The 14,376-nt window shown below is 48.4% G+C and overlaps 1 protein-coding gene across 1 annotated transcript; it reads left to right on the top strand.

Moving 5' to 3' along the window:
- The first annotated feature begins 6,652 nt into the window (after window positions 1-6,652).
- RIIAD1 (regulatory subunit of type II PKA R-subunit domain containing 1) lies at window positions 6,653-13,783 on the top strand. The gene is made up of 4 exons (XM_024212725.1): window positions 6,653-6,736; window positions 8,555-8,631; window positions 11,694-11,740; window positions 13,456-13,783. The coding sequence occupies exons 1-4, from the start codon at window positions 6,653-6,655 to the stop codon at window positions 13,527-13,529; spliced, it is 282 nt and encodes a 93-aa protein (XP_024068493.1). The 3' UTR covers window positions 13,530-13,783.
- Window positions 13,784-14,376: the final 593 nt, after the last annotated feature.

Raw genomic sequence — 14,376 nt, 5'->3', positions numbered from 1 at the left:
CTGCAGGTTTGGGGCAATTTAGCTGGATGATAAAATTTATGGTCTGGATCAGGTCCTCAACTTAATACCACAGCATGTGAATAGTCCCTTTTGTTCCTGGATCTTAAAGTATCATTAACCCCATTTTATAGACGGGGACACTGAGGCACAAACACATGTGACTTGACTGCAGTCACACAGCACATCAGTGGCAGAGACGGAAAAAGAACTCAGGAATCCTGACCCTCTGTAATTCTGCGGTAACTACTGGATCACACTCCTTCTCACTGCCCAGAATCAAATCCCCCAAGTCCTCTCTCACAGTTAACTGCTCTTACCACGTGACCACACTCCCCACACCAGTGCCAAGAGTAGAACCCACTTCCCCGGCACTAGCCCATGCTCCTTTCTAGAGCCCAGAAGAGGACCCAGGAGTCCTGACTCCCAGCCCTATGCTAAACCCACAACACCACAGCTGCTCCCATGTCACATTCAGGATGACCCCCCGCTCTTTGTGCCATTCCCCCCTCCCCTTTATAGAACCATACAATCATAGAAGATCAGGGTTGGAAGGGACCTCAGGAGGACATCTAGTCCAACCCCCTGCTCAAAGCAGGATCAATTCCCAACTAAATCATCCCAGCCAGGGCTTTGTCAAGCCGGGCCTTAAAAACCTCTAAGGAAGGAGATTCCACCACCTCCCTAGGGAACCCATTCCAGTGCTTCACCACCCTCCTAGTGAAAAAGTTTTTCCTAATATCCAACCTAAACCTCCCCCACTGCAACTTGAGTCCATTACTCCTTGTTCTGTCATCTGCCACTACTGAGAACAGCCGAGCTCCATCCTCTTTGGAACCCCCTTTCAGGTAGTTGAAAGCAGCTATCAAATCCCCCCTCATTCTTCTCATTCTTATAAACGCAGGCCTGTCAGCTGTTCACCCAACAGTCCCTTGCAGACAGGCAGCTGGATCTCACGGAGAACTCCACGTTTTCCCCGTGAAATGCTCGAGTCTTAACCTTTCCATGTCCCTGATTTTGCCTGAAGTACCTTTTGTCATTCTCCCCACTCTGACATTTTGAAGAGACACGTGGTGCAGAAAGCTATTTATAAAATGGGCCGGCTGAGCAGTGGGATCTGATTGGACCAGGAGGGCTGAGAGCCATGGAGGGACCCAGCTGTCAGCTCATGGGTCATGGACTCTGTAACCAGATTTTCCTCATTTGATATGAAAACAATCCCCCCAGGTGCCCCCCCCCCCCGAATCTCTGCTATAGGCACCAGTGCAGTGCAAGTACAGACTGCTCCTCAAACAGTTTAGGATCAACCGATTTTCACCCTTGTTACACTTCATATAGTAACGAGGAGTTTTGTTCTGGGGTTAGAGCAGGGACTGGGCATGAGGACTCCCGGGGTCTTTTAGTGGTTAGCGCCAGGCAGTAGGAAGCAGTCCTAATTCCACCCGTAGAAGGGAGTGTGATTAAAGCAAATCTAAACTCCTGGGTTCTAGTTCCACCTGTGGACGGGAGTGTGGTTTAGTGGTTAAAGCAGCCCTGATTTTCACAAGTCTGTCCAGGGCATGATGACATTGCATCAGGCTGTGACATCATCACAATGACACCAGCTGGGATCAGAGGGATGGCAGATCCTAGTGAGTTGCTCACCTCCCCGGTGCACCGGGGTAGCCTGGGATAGGGCTTTCTCTCTCAGCTGACGAATCTATCTAAAGTCCTTATCTGACCCCCGTTACTGGCGTATCTGAACCCAGGTCTCGGCCAGTGTTCTAACCACTGGTCCATCCGTCCCCTCTACCCATACACGTAAGGGGCATGGACTATACAGACCGCTTGGTTTCTTCATTTAGAGATGTACAGATCTTTCATAACAGAACTGGGAAACCCAGGCAAGCCTCGCCTGGGTTTGTCCTTTGCTACAGACCCCCAAACCTGGACCAGGTTTGCAGAGCTGAGCAAGCCTGGGGGAGAAACCAAATCAAGTTCCTTTTCTCCTGCTTTTGATCTGAGCCAAACCCTTCAGTCCCAGCTGCCCTGTGTTAGCAGTCCAACCAGATCTCTCTCTTTTGCAATGGCCCTGTAGTGGGCTGAACCAAAAACCCGGCTCCACCCATATCCAGGTACTCAGCAGAGAAGACACTGGGACTGGAAATCTGAATGCAAATCTTGCACCTTGATTCCACACGTGACGTGTCATCCTGACACTCATCCAAACTCAATGATGTCTCGCTCTAAATGTGGGGGTCTGAAGCAACTCAGAGCAAGTCTCCAACCCCCAGCATGAAACTAAACCCAAAGCAAAGTTCATCCTGTCATCTTCTGGTTGGCCTCAGCTCTGGCAGCTCATAAGTTCCAATGTAAACCTGTCCCTTTGCCCTAATGGTGTCAGACCAGTCCTAACTTCCCTGACAGACAATAAAATATTTCCTCTCCCAACAAGTCGCCCCCAGTAAATTATGAGCCCTGACATGCAGTTACATTTTAATTTATCTATCTATATAAAAATCCCTTTATGGGGATCTTTAATACTCAGATGTGCACATTAAATCTTTAAGCAAAACAGTTTGAGTTGAACAACAGGCTTTTCAAAATCCCGTCCCAGCAGAGGGGTCTGAGCCTGAAGTCGGTCAAAGATGGGCAGACTCAGCACAAACTGTCCCGTGTCGATCAGTTTGCCAACAGGGCGGCCAGTGGCTGTAATCTGGGTTTAGCATTAGCTGCTTTAGCTCCTTACGGACAGACGCAGAGCAAAGTGCCTGGCTTTGGGGCTGGGTGGATGTGGGCCAAGGAGATATCGGCGCCATTTACTCCAGTGCAGAGTGCCAGTGTCGCACGCAGCTTGAATGGTGTAAGAAACACAAATGCGACGATGGATCGGGCCCTCGCTGGCTGGGCTGGCTCCTTACCCATTTTACACTGGTGCAACTACATTCATCCTCCGTCACGCCACACCTGCTTTTCTTACCCTCTTCTCCCCTGCCCTGGCCCTGCATTCTCTTCCCTTTTCAGCCCAGGGAACTGATCCCCTCTGAACTAAACCCACCCAGACTAGAAAGATCATGGCACTAACACACCATCTGCTGCCCGTGCACTGGTCGCTCGGCTGGCGTGTTCCTTCCCTCCCCCAACCCCATGCTGGCTGGTCTAGTTAGGTTGTAACTGGGGGCAGGGACTATGTACTGCTCTGTCTGTACAGCACCTTCCACACTGGGGTCCCATGCTCGTTTGGCTCTTTGGCACCACCCTAATAAATGTGATTGATAATAATACATTGGCCTCAATGGAGCTACTCCTGATTTACCCCAGTGGGAGCTGAGAATCAGAGCCTATTGGGATGTATCCACAAGACACAAGGTGGGCAAAGTCCCCGCCCAACCCGTCTACCTTAGCCCTAAAGGTGGAAGGGGAGTCTCCCCACTCTATTACTCCCCTGCTCAGATGTCTACCAAGGCTCCAATGAATGATGGGGACATTTGTCACTGGGAACTTTACCATGACCCCACAAACTCATCACTATTAGAACCCTCAGCCCTTCCTTCCCCTCATCCTTGAGAGCAGACACAGGCCCAGCAATAGACGGAGATCTATTTCTTTTTCCTTCCTGCCATGGCATGGGAACGCCTTGCCAAGAAAAGCAGCAGGCTTTGGGAGCAGATGCCTCCTCTTTTCTCTTAGCTCTTTGCAGCATAATCCACAGGAAGGCAGGAATCGTTAAGTGTCGGGGGCAGAAACAGACTGCTGGTTGCCTGGTTTTTTAAATATAATCAGCAGCGCAGCGCTCATGGTTCTGGAGTTCACGATGCTACACGGTTCCACAGAGGGCCCTGTGGTAGGGCAGATGCTCATTCGGTCATAGGGCAGATACATGGCTGGCTTATTATGTGAAATTTACAGTAAGCCCCGAATCCTGCAACAATATTTGAGACAGAGCCCGTTTTTATGCTTATGTAACTGCATCCTTTTCAAGTGGAAATGATAACTGGAAGTGGAGTCTAGTGGTTAAAGCAGGGGACTGGGATGCGGGACTCCTGGCCTTTTTTTGCTGACTCTGCCACTGAGTCACTGCATGACCTTGGGCAAGTCACTTAATTGTTGTTCTTCGTATTACGATAGCACTAGAGGCCCTAATCAGGGATCAGCACCCCATTGTTCCAGGCACTGTACACACCATTGAGAAGGTGGCCCTTGCCCCACTTGTCTTTGTGTAAGACAAGAGACAGCAGATAAAAATAGATGAGGGTGCACAAGCTCTCTCTGCCTCAGTTTCCTCATCTGTAGACTGAGAGTATTAACACTCCAAGGGTTAATTAACGTTTGCAAAGTGCTTTAAGATTCTGAAATATAAGCTAGATGTTCCAAAGGCTATTATTATAATTAGAAGTGCTAAGTAAGAATGGTACCTTCCTTTTGTTCGTCAGAGTACCATATGGCTCTTCAAGTTAAGTCTCCTAGCTTTACAACTCATCAAAATTGTCAATTCTACATCCTAACTGCAGGATCTTCATCAGTGCCTGTGATGCAAGAGGCAAAAGGACCCCAAAGGTTTTCTGGAGCCTATGGAGGGACCATCTGTGGGGTCTCCACAAGTTAAGAAGGCAAAATCTATGTGGAATTTACCCAGATGATTAAAGCAGGACACTCACATATGGTTTCTTGCAGAACTGCTTTGCCGATTATAACCAGTCTTTAAAGGAATCCAACCTGGTTTGCTTTAAAGCTTCAGGGATGTTCTGTGCTGGAGACGCAGCCCAGGGGGAAAACAGACAAGCACGGCTTTATACCACCTTAGTGCTGACTGTATTCCAAGCCGTCGCCGCCATAAACTGGAGCTTTCTCGGGGCTGCTCTAGATTTACAAAGGCCTCTTCAGAGCTGCCTTTTGGCTGGGCTGCTGCCTAGCCTCTCCATAGGCACACCAAGGGCTACAGCTACCATACTGCCAACCCCATGTGTCTAAAAATCACATGTCTGGCCCCTAAAAACCATGAGATTTGGCGTCAAAATCACGAGATCTTCAAAATAATATATTTAGGTTCTTTTTCTTTGCTTTCTGAGCCTTTGGGGTCATATTTTTAAGCTTTTCTCTGCAGCCACCCTACTTTGGGGGGGAGGGGAGCAGAGATTCTCATGTAATCTCATGGCTCTGGGAGTTGATCTTTATCCCAAGTATCGCAAGACTAGCAGTAAAATCACAAGAGCTGGCAATGCGAATGCCTCCTTCCTCCTCCCAATCCCTATCCATACCCCCCACATCCCCTACGCTGGGGTTTGGGGACAGTATACGGGTGATATCCAGCTTTTCCCTGATCCTTTGAAGTTTATTTATGCTCCTATATGCCCCCGGAGCATCACAGGAGAGCCCATCAGAACTGGCTCCTAACAGTTTTCAACCTCTGTGTGTGTAAATTAACATCTAGAAGATTAAGAAGTTACACGCAGTCTGTTCTGGGTCTGCTTATTTAGATCACGTGGGACGGCAGCGCTTTCCCCTCCCATTCCTTTCACAAGGAATAATGAGATAGAGCAGAGCCAAATTAGACAAAATCCTTCACCTGGAGAGAAGCTTGGCTTAGCCATCTCTGATTTAGGCTTAGTTTTCACTCCGCCTACCATCTGTGCTTAGAGAAAACAGACACGCAGCGTTTAAAAAAGCAGCCTTATTTCATTCAAGCACTAATTTGTGGCTCTCCTGCTTGCAGAGAAAAGCTTGAAAACGTGACCCGTGCACTGAAAAATATAAATCAGAAAGAAAAAGAAAAGCGCCCTCCCCAAATTTTATTTTTTCCAATCTCACAATTATTGGTGTCCCTGGGGTTGTTCATACTGGAAAGGCCTGAGTCAGCCCCAAATTTGGGTTTTGTAATCCAAGCCAATCTCAAGGTTTCCATGGTTAGAATGATTTGTTTTCAAGTTCTGATGGAAATTGATATTTGGAAAAAAAAAAACCACACAAATAAATATATCTTGGTACTGGTGGCCTGATGAATCCAAAAATCATGAACGCTCCTTAAAAAAACCAATAGATTTTCTTTAAAATCTCATGATTTTTAAGACACAAACGAGTTGTGGGTTCTGTTTATTTGCCTCCTGGTTTCTGAGACTTTAGGGAGCATTTGGGTTACGTTTTTTACTTTTTCTCTGCAACCTCATGGGTGAAAAATACACTTTTCCCTCTTTAAGCAGAAGGAGAGATTCTTGGGCATTCCCATGACTCCAAGAGCTGGGGTTTTAAAAACACAACAAGACCCACACTAAATATCATGCGAGTTGGCCCCGGCGATATCCCCACAATAGTTTGCAGCCTGGGGCTAGCGCATGAGAACCAGAGGGCGTAACTGGCCAGCGACTGCGCATAGACAGGCGGGCTAATTTCATGGGCCAAGTGCCGTTTTCAGTCCCGTGATCACTGAGGTGGGTGGCATCTGTGCTGGGTTGGGGGGGTTCTGCCCTCCATCTGGGCATGATTTTGGGGAGGGGGGGTTGCCCCCAGTTCTGAGGTGAGGCCGGAGTGAATTCCTCCTCTGCTGCTGGGGAAGGGGAGTCCCCGGCCTGCGGCCCCACCCCAGGGCTGGAGGGAGGATCAGGATTCAGAACAAGGCTGGGCCTGCTGGAGCCTGGAGCGGTCCCCATAGCAACCCCAGCAGCTTGCCTGAGCAAAGGAAATGGCTGATGTGGCCTCCGGCTTGGAGGGGCTGGATCTGGGGGCCCTGAGCCCAGAGCAGCAGGCACAGCTCATGGAGTTCAAGGTGTGTGTGGGGGTGGGGTGGGGAGCTGGGGCACCCCCTTAAAGTGAGGGGGGGGCTGGGTCCAAGAGAAACACCTCCCCCAGTCCCCCCAAATAATGGGGCAATCCCACCCTAAACAGGAGGGGGTGGAGAAAGGTTCCCCCGTCCCTCTCCCAAAAGGAGGGCTGCTCCCCCCCAAAACTTTTCAGTCTGGAAGGCATTCCTCCTCCACCTCTTCTTCCCTCCCAAAAAATTAGGGTGCAGGCCTGAGGCAGCTCCAGGACCCCTTAACTGAAGATGTTAAGGGTTAGTTCTACAACCCTATGTCGTCCCCCCAGTAAGGGGCGGGCGTTGCTGCTGGTCCCGGTCACTCCCGGGGGAAGATTGGATTTCTTACCCGATCATTTTGTTTAAGCTGATTTATGGGCTGTCTTGACCGTATTAGGGCTATTGGCAAGACATCGGTGGCATGAGCGAGGCATGGAGAGGGGGGCACAGAGTTTGGTCGAGTCCTGGTTTCACTCCCGGAATTGTCACCCAAAAGTGTTAATTTTCGTCCTGTTCTAAAGAAGAACAGCCAGACTGGGTCAGAGCTGTTGTGCATGGCCAGTGCAAGCAAACAGGGTAATTATCGAGTGACCCATCCCTTGATGTCCAGTCCCAGAATCTGTGTTTCCTAAGAAACTTGTTTTTAGCCAAAAATGCAGATTCAGCCACACTGCAATGTGTTATGAATTGGTGTCGGGTTTGCGGAATTGTTTTAGTCGAAAAACCTTGGAAAAAAAGTCCAAAAATAATCAAAATGGTTTGATTTTTTTTTTTTTAAAGTTCAAAACAACTTTTTGTTTCAAAGTTTCCTTTAATGCTATTAACAATCAAAAGTGTTTAAAAATGCTCAGAATCAAATCAAAATGTTTCATTTAGACTTGAAAGAAACGTTTCATTGGACTCAAAATATTTTTTTCTTTGCTATGCCAAAAAAGTTTTGAAAAAAAGCTCATTTTTACTTTGAGTCAAAATAAATGTTTTCTGATTTTTTGGAGTCGCCAGCCAAGTGAAAAACGCCATTATCTGCACAGCTCTCTGGAATGGTCTCAAGGATAGATCACAGATTCCTGGATTTAAAGCTATGAGCCGGAGGGCTGGCAATCCAATTTACTGATAAACAACCAGAAAACCCTGTTGAAGTGCTTTTGACCCTACCCAGCCAGCGCACATTTCGCCTTTGCACATAAACTGTAGCTGCTCCGTTTTGCCATCTGCAGAGTCAACGTATTTAGGATTTCAAAAGACGTTTGATCAGTCGTTAGTGTGTTTCAGTCTTTCCTCCAATTTAGGGAGAATATTCTCATCAAGGTGATAATTACTCACTCAGCTTCCCCAGGGCCTGATTTAGATTAAACCTTAGATCTAGAAGGATGTCAGTGAATAAAATCTAATACGTTTATTAGAGCGTAGACTGGAAAGCTGGGTTTTATGCCCAGCTCTGCTACCTTTCTGGGCCTCTCTGTCACCCTCAGAATTTGTCTGTCAGGATTCCTGGGTTCTATTCCTGGCTCTACCACTGGTGCCTAGTGAAAGAGGTGACCTTTCTGTGCCTCGGTTTCTTCATCAATGTAATGGGCATACATAATATTGATTTACAGGATCATCCCTTACAGGGGGAATTTGGAGGATTACCTAGCACGTGCATAGCACTTTGAAGATGCAGAAGGCCACGTAAATGCTATGTATCACTGCTGCTTCAGCAAAGCACCGTTGGCCTAATGAAACCGGGTTACTGCCAGTTCAGAGCTGCATCCCTTAAACATACCTTTGCTGTTGTGTTTCTGCTCCCAGATTAACACTCGCATTGCCAATGAGAAGTACCTGAGGTCTCACAAAGAAGTTGAGCTGCTGCTATCAGGATTTCTGAGGTAATTTCATCTTCCCAACAACACAGACACTTGGTACTACAGTAATTGGAGTCTTGAAAATTTACCTCCAACACCAGATATGCAGCTATTGGCTCAGTTGCCTCACCGGGCCTCAGTTTCCCCTCCTCAGGAGATGGTCTTCCCCAGTCTGATTTAGTCCTCTGGCCAAGTCAAAAGTCTTCCCCTTCCAGGACAAACAGAAAGCAGCCCGCTCACAGGCTCTTGGTTCCCTTTGCCCTCCCTGGGCTCAGGGCCTCTGCTTCGGTCACAGAGGTTTTCACAGTCCCTTTGCCCTGGATGAATCTTTCCCCTCTCAGCGCTGTTGCTCCCTCTCGCTCAGAGGAGGAACGCAGTCCATATGGTCACCCTCTGCCATCCCTGGGCTTAGCACCATCCCTGGGCTTAGCACCCTCAGCACAGGGCTTTCTACACCACCTAGGGGGGCCCATGCTCCCCCGCTGCTGCAGGATTTAGCCCCAACTACTCAAGCAGTCTGCCCTCAACTCAGGATTGTCCTGCTGACTCAGTGGCCTAGCAGCTGAGACCCAGCCCAGCCCTGGAGGACTCCCCCCTCCCAGCTGTGGCTCTCTTCAGAGCTCTCTCCCTTGATATGCTGTTTCCACCTTCCCAGCATGCCTCGCTCACACTCAGTCACATGCTCCCTGGACTACAAGTCCCATGGTCTGGGAGGGAGTGAAGCACGGGTGTAAGCTGGGCCTGAGCTCCCTTTAAAAGACCAGACCCTGACGTGACCAATTAGCCAGAGATGAGATGATCCAGTGAATATCTCCCCCCACTTCCCAGCATGGAACAGCTTGTAGTTAGCAAGTGCACTGTAACCCCCAGGCATCTATTCTGACCCCCATTCCATGCAGCTGACCCAGCGGGATTTTATCAGGGAGAATCAGAGCTATTTGTGGAAGCTGTCAACAGCTTTAAACTCATCCATTCCTAGCAGGAATTTGCAATTGCTAGCGCAGGCCCCCTTCTCCCATACTGGATGGATTTTCCGGGGGTTCTACTGGCATGCAAGAGGTGCAGTGGAGGAGGGCTAGCTCAGTGGTTTGAGCATTGGCCTGCTAAACCCAGGCTTGTGAGCTCAATCCTTGAGGGGGCCACTTAGGAATCTGGGGCAAAAATCAGTACTTGGTCCTGCTAGTGAAGGCAGGGGGCTGGACTTGATGACCTTTCAGGGTCCCTTCCAGCTCTATGAGATAGGTACAGTGCACTGTCTGGGGGAGGAGGAAACTGATTAACCAGAAGCTAGCCCTTAGTGTGTATATGTGGAGGGCAGTTCGTAAGAGGAAATATCACTGCAAGGGAGAAGGAAAAGGAGAGTTGAGAATGACATTGTAAGGCTGGGGGCCACCAGATGGCACCACTGCACCTAGTCTTACAAGTTCTTTGTCTGTGCTGGCGAGCAATGTTCTGTCTCTGAAGAAATGCTGCGTTGTTAGTTTTATAATGATCAACTCCTTGGGGGAGCTCTTGCAAGCAGCTGGGGCGTTTGCTTTCTGCCTTAATCCCAGGTCTTGGAGCAGAGTTCCTCCCTGGGAACCAGGCCTTGGTACCGTGGCTGAAATTTCCTGACAGGAGGCATTGCCTGCATGCTCTTGGCGACCCTCTCTGTTCCAGGCCTGGTGTATAAAGTGTAAATAAAACAGATTGTACTAAGACTATACCCACACTCTGTATCACTGATTTCTTCTCCTATGGAAGAGCGATACTGCAGGACCCCACTATCTGCTACCTCTTGGCAGGGGCGTGAGCGTAGGCCAGGATAGAACCCCACGGTCTCACCTGGACTAAAGGGAAGGAGGGTTATTAGGGAGACAGCTCGCAAAGGCACTGAGCACTTGCGGCTCACGTTGATTTCAGCTGCAGTTGGGGGTGCTCAGCTGTCCTGAAAATTGGGTCTGAAAGCTTCTACCCAGACACTAGAGATGGAAAAATCTTGGTAGGGCCCATCTACTTCCTGTTGATGCTTGATTACTTCCTCTAGTCTAGGACATTTTCTTTTCAGGATGTATCTTCTCCAGTTTAATTTCAAATATCCCAAGTGATGGGGCTTCTAATACCCTGGCCTTGGCAGACTATTCCATAGCTTAATACACTTCACCGGAAGGGTTTTTGCCCGTCTTTTCTTAATTTCATCCTGTTTCTCCGTTATACCCCTGTGGTCCTAAATAATTCCCTCTTGCTGCTTCGTGCATGTATGATTAAAGATGCGTGTAGCTCTCTGGTCTTAGCAGGGAAATCCCAAGTAGCATAAGGGAGTGTGGACACCCCAAGAACCAAATGGCATGGAGATGGGTGTTCCTAAGTGGGAAGGGGAGAGGCTCCTTTTTTCCCCACTCCAATCATGGGCCAGATCCTTAGCTGGTTTAAGCTGGCATAGCTCCACTGACCTCACTGCAGCTATGTTGATTTACCCTGATGTATTATGGATACTGTGTGCCTGGTTGTCTTCGCACGTACCCTACTGTAGATCAGGAGTAACTCCATCAAAGCCAACAGAAATACTCCAGCGTGAGGCCAGAACTGGGCCTTTCCCTGCAGAGGTACCCAACGGAACGGCAGGAGCATAGGTGAATGCAGATCGCAGTCCATCATACCAATATCTAATTGCTTTCAATAGGATGTCAGGCTACAAAATGCTTGGGACATTATCCCGGGATCGTATTTAACCGTGATGAAATTTTTGCGGTTTTATTTCAGGTGAAATGTATGTTTTCTCCCCCATTTGTTACTAATTATCTTATCGATTCCCAATGCAGGGCTGTGTAATTCAGTGAGGAAGCTTTAATTGTGATAAATATTCCTTAGCTTTGTGCCAGTCTAAATTGTTGTTGGGTTTTATAAATATAAAATTCCCTAAAATTGCAGGCAAACATAAATTAAATGTTTCTCCTCAGTAACTAATTGGCTTATTGATTCCCAATATAAAAGTGTAATTTACCAATTCGTCTTCTGCATCTTCAGACAGGACTAACATAATAAGCCACCACAAGAGCAATCAGTGAAACTCGGTTTAAAGTCTATTTCTCCCCCTTTTTCCCCAGAGAAGTTATGCTGAGAAGACCAGAGAATATCCCCGAGTTTGCAGCAGGTAAAACCATTATTTTAATCCTGTTAGACATGAAAAGCAAGACCTGTTAGTATTATTATCATCTTCAGAAGTATTGAGGCAACAGTCTAGAGAAAGTGAGCCAGATTCTGTCTAGCTTACCCCAGTGTAAATCCACAGCAACCCCACTGAAGCAAGGGTTGAATTGGAAGGGGGGAAAAAGGAGGGTGGAGCTATTCCAAGCTCCACCCACAAAATAAGCTCCGCCTCTGTGAGTTGCCAAAGTAGGTAGTGTGTGCATTCAAAATATGATCATTTTGCTGCTTGGCGCTCCTGGGGATCCCATAGACTCTGCTCCTTCTTGATTGGCAGGGAAAATATAATGGGTGGCATCCCGTGGGTTGGGGCCGGAGGGGCCAGTATGTAAGGGCTCAATAAACGGGACCCCATGAGGGGAATGTGTTTTCGTTACCTGTGGACTGTGAGTTATTAAGGGGCGCTGAAGAGGGGAGAAACTGGGAGCAGGGCACTGCAGAGTGACCTCTGGTCAGGAGGGGGCGCTCGGTCAGTGGCCACCCCACTATAGCCTTGTTATTTCTACTGCACGGGTTTCCAGTCGTCCTTCGCTGTGGAAGGTATGGCCTGCGGCCATTGCAGATGTTTGGAATGAGCCCGTTCATGGCCCACTGGGGCCTCCAATGATTTACTGTTCTCCAAAAGATCTGGCTCTGTTGCGCTGGGACAGGGGTCTAGATGCCAGGGGCTGGCATATGCTGGCACCCCCGCTGAGGTTTCCCTCAAGCCGCTAAGGAAGAGTCTGGTTAGAAACTGGATCTTGGGCTGGTTAGAGTCTCTAAAGGAAGGTTTAGACTCTAAGAGGAAGATTGGTGGCAAGGTGCACACCAGTCTCACTCCACAATCTTAACTCTGCCCCCCCGGAGCTGGCAAGAGCCCCTGGGGATGAACTGTCAGTATGACTCAGCCAGGGCTGCTCTATAATAAACAGTCATGAGCAATGAGTAAGTAAACATGCTATTTACACTGGTACTTGCATTTAGGCACTGTGGCCTACTGACTAGGGCACTGGACCGGGGCTCACCAGACCTGTGTTCTATTCCCATCTGCCGCTGGCCAGGTGGGTGACCTTGGGCAAGTCACTTCCTCTCTCTGGGCCTCAGTTTCCCCTTTTTACAGATGGGGATAATGATACGGCCCTCCTTGGCAAAGCACTTTGAGATCTGCAGCTGAAAACTGCTGGAGAAGAGCTCGGGCTGATGACGATGTAGTTAACGTGGCGTGGTGTGTCGCTCAGCTCTGTGTTCTGTCATTCGTCTGCATACACCACAACTGCCTTCGCCGTGTTACGGGGACAGATTCACTGATTGATTCCAATGGGCGCTAGGCACCTAAACTACCTTTGTGAATCTGGGCCCTTAGTGTATTTCCTGGCTTTCGGAGGTTGGACTCTAGGTGCATCTGATGTTCTGGGAGGCTACAAGGTATTGGAGGTCAACCTGAAATTGTGTTAATAATATTTTGGGCAGCAAATTTACCATATAGACCCGTCTATCGAGCACAGACGTGTGGAATGAGATGGAGATGTGCCTTATCGGTCTATCACCATCCATCCCCAGCCGTCTATCATCTGTCCAGCCACCTATCGGGTCTATCTATCTATCACCATTGCATGGAGGCACCGAATGAAACAAAAGATGCCGTAGACCAATATTTCTTTTCACCTTTCTCTGTCATTTCAGAACATTTTACGGATCCGGAGCTTCCAATGAAGACGCAGAAAAAACTAGCGGAAAAAGCAAACCAGGGGAATTGAGAGAGACGTGACCCACTCTTTCCTTGCTGAAGCAGGATAGAAATTTAGGAGATTTTTTTTTGGACGATCCTTAGATTTATCCTCCAGATTCTCTGGAATGTGTTTATTTTTATTTTGAAGGCTTTGCTATATGGCTAATAATTCTCAGTTGTATAGTGTCCTCTGGAGGCAGAGAGAGAGATTGCACCACTGTGTGTTGCTGGTGATGTTTCATGCTTTACAGCTGTATGTTCTAGCGGCATCATTAAAATAGATCTGCTGGTCAACCCTGTTCTATTCATGGACGATTTCCTTTCCCTACTCTGGCTTCTCTCCTTGGCAAAGGAAATGTACAAAGACAGGAGGCAGATCCCATGGCAGGAGGGTTGCTGTTTATTGGGCAGATTTTTTTCCCCTAGTTGCAGTGGTCGTAGTAATGGGAATGAGGTACCAGCTAGCTTCTCACACGGGTCTCCATCAGTCACTCTCGCACCTGCCCTTCATCCTCCACCCTTTTTCTGTCTTTGCCAGAAAATACATTCCTTTGGGCTTGATCCTGTGAGGTCTGAGGCTCTCTCTCAGGGATCAGATGAGCACCAGAGGTAGTGTTGAGAGGGTAGGACTCTGAGAGTCAGGAGATCTGAGTTCTAATCCTGTCTATGGCTTTGTCACTGATTTGCTGGATGACCTTGGGTAAATCACTTCCTTTCCCTGTGCTTCTGTTTCCTCTCTTACCTTTTGTCTATTTAGACTGTAAGATCATCAGAGAAGCAACTATCTTTTACTCTGCCTCTGTGCAGCACCCGGCCCAACAGGGCCCTGATCTCGGTCACTCTGCGTCCGTGCGGCGTCCGGCCCGATGGGGCCC

Source organism: Terrapene carolina, unplaced genomic scaffold (assembly GCF_002925995.2).
Source record: "Terrapene carolina triunguis isolate 2854851 unplaced genomic scaffold, T_m_triunguis-2.0 Scaffold227, whole genome shotgun sequence".
Classification (NCBI taxonomy): domain Eukaryota; kingdom Metazoa; phylum Chordata; order Testudines; family Emydidae; genus Terrapene; species Terrapene triunguis.
This window is presented reverse-complemented; position numbering and strand designations above follow the sequence as displayed.

Excerpts from the sequence above, each read along its gene's own strand:
- RIIAD1 (XM_024212725.1), top strand. The coding sequence starts at position 6,653 with ATGGCTGATGTGGCCTCCGGCTTGGAGGGGCTGGATCTGGGGGCCCTG. Across the intron at positions 8,632-11,693 it reads CTGCTATCAGGATTTCTGAG|AGAAGTTATGCTGAGAAGAC; the intron begins GTAATTTCATCT and ends CTTTTTCCCCAG. Across the intron at positions 11,741-13,455 it reads TATCCCCGAGTTTGCAGCAG|AACATTTTACGGATCCGGAG; the intron begins GTAAAACCATTA and ends CTGTCATTTCAG.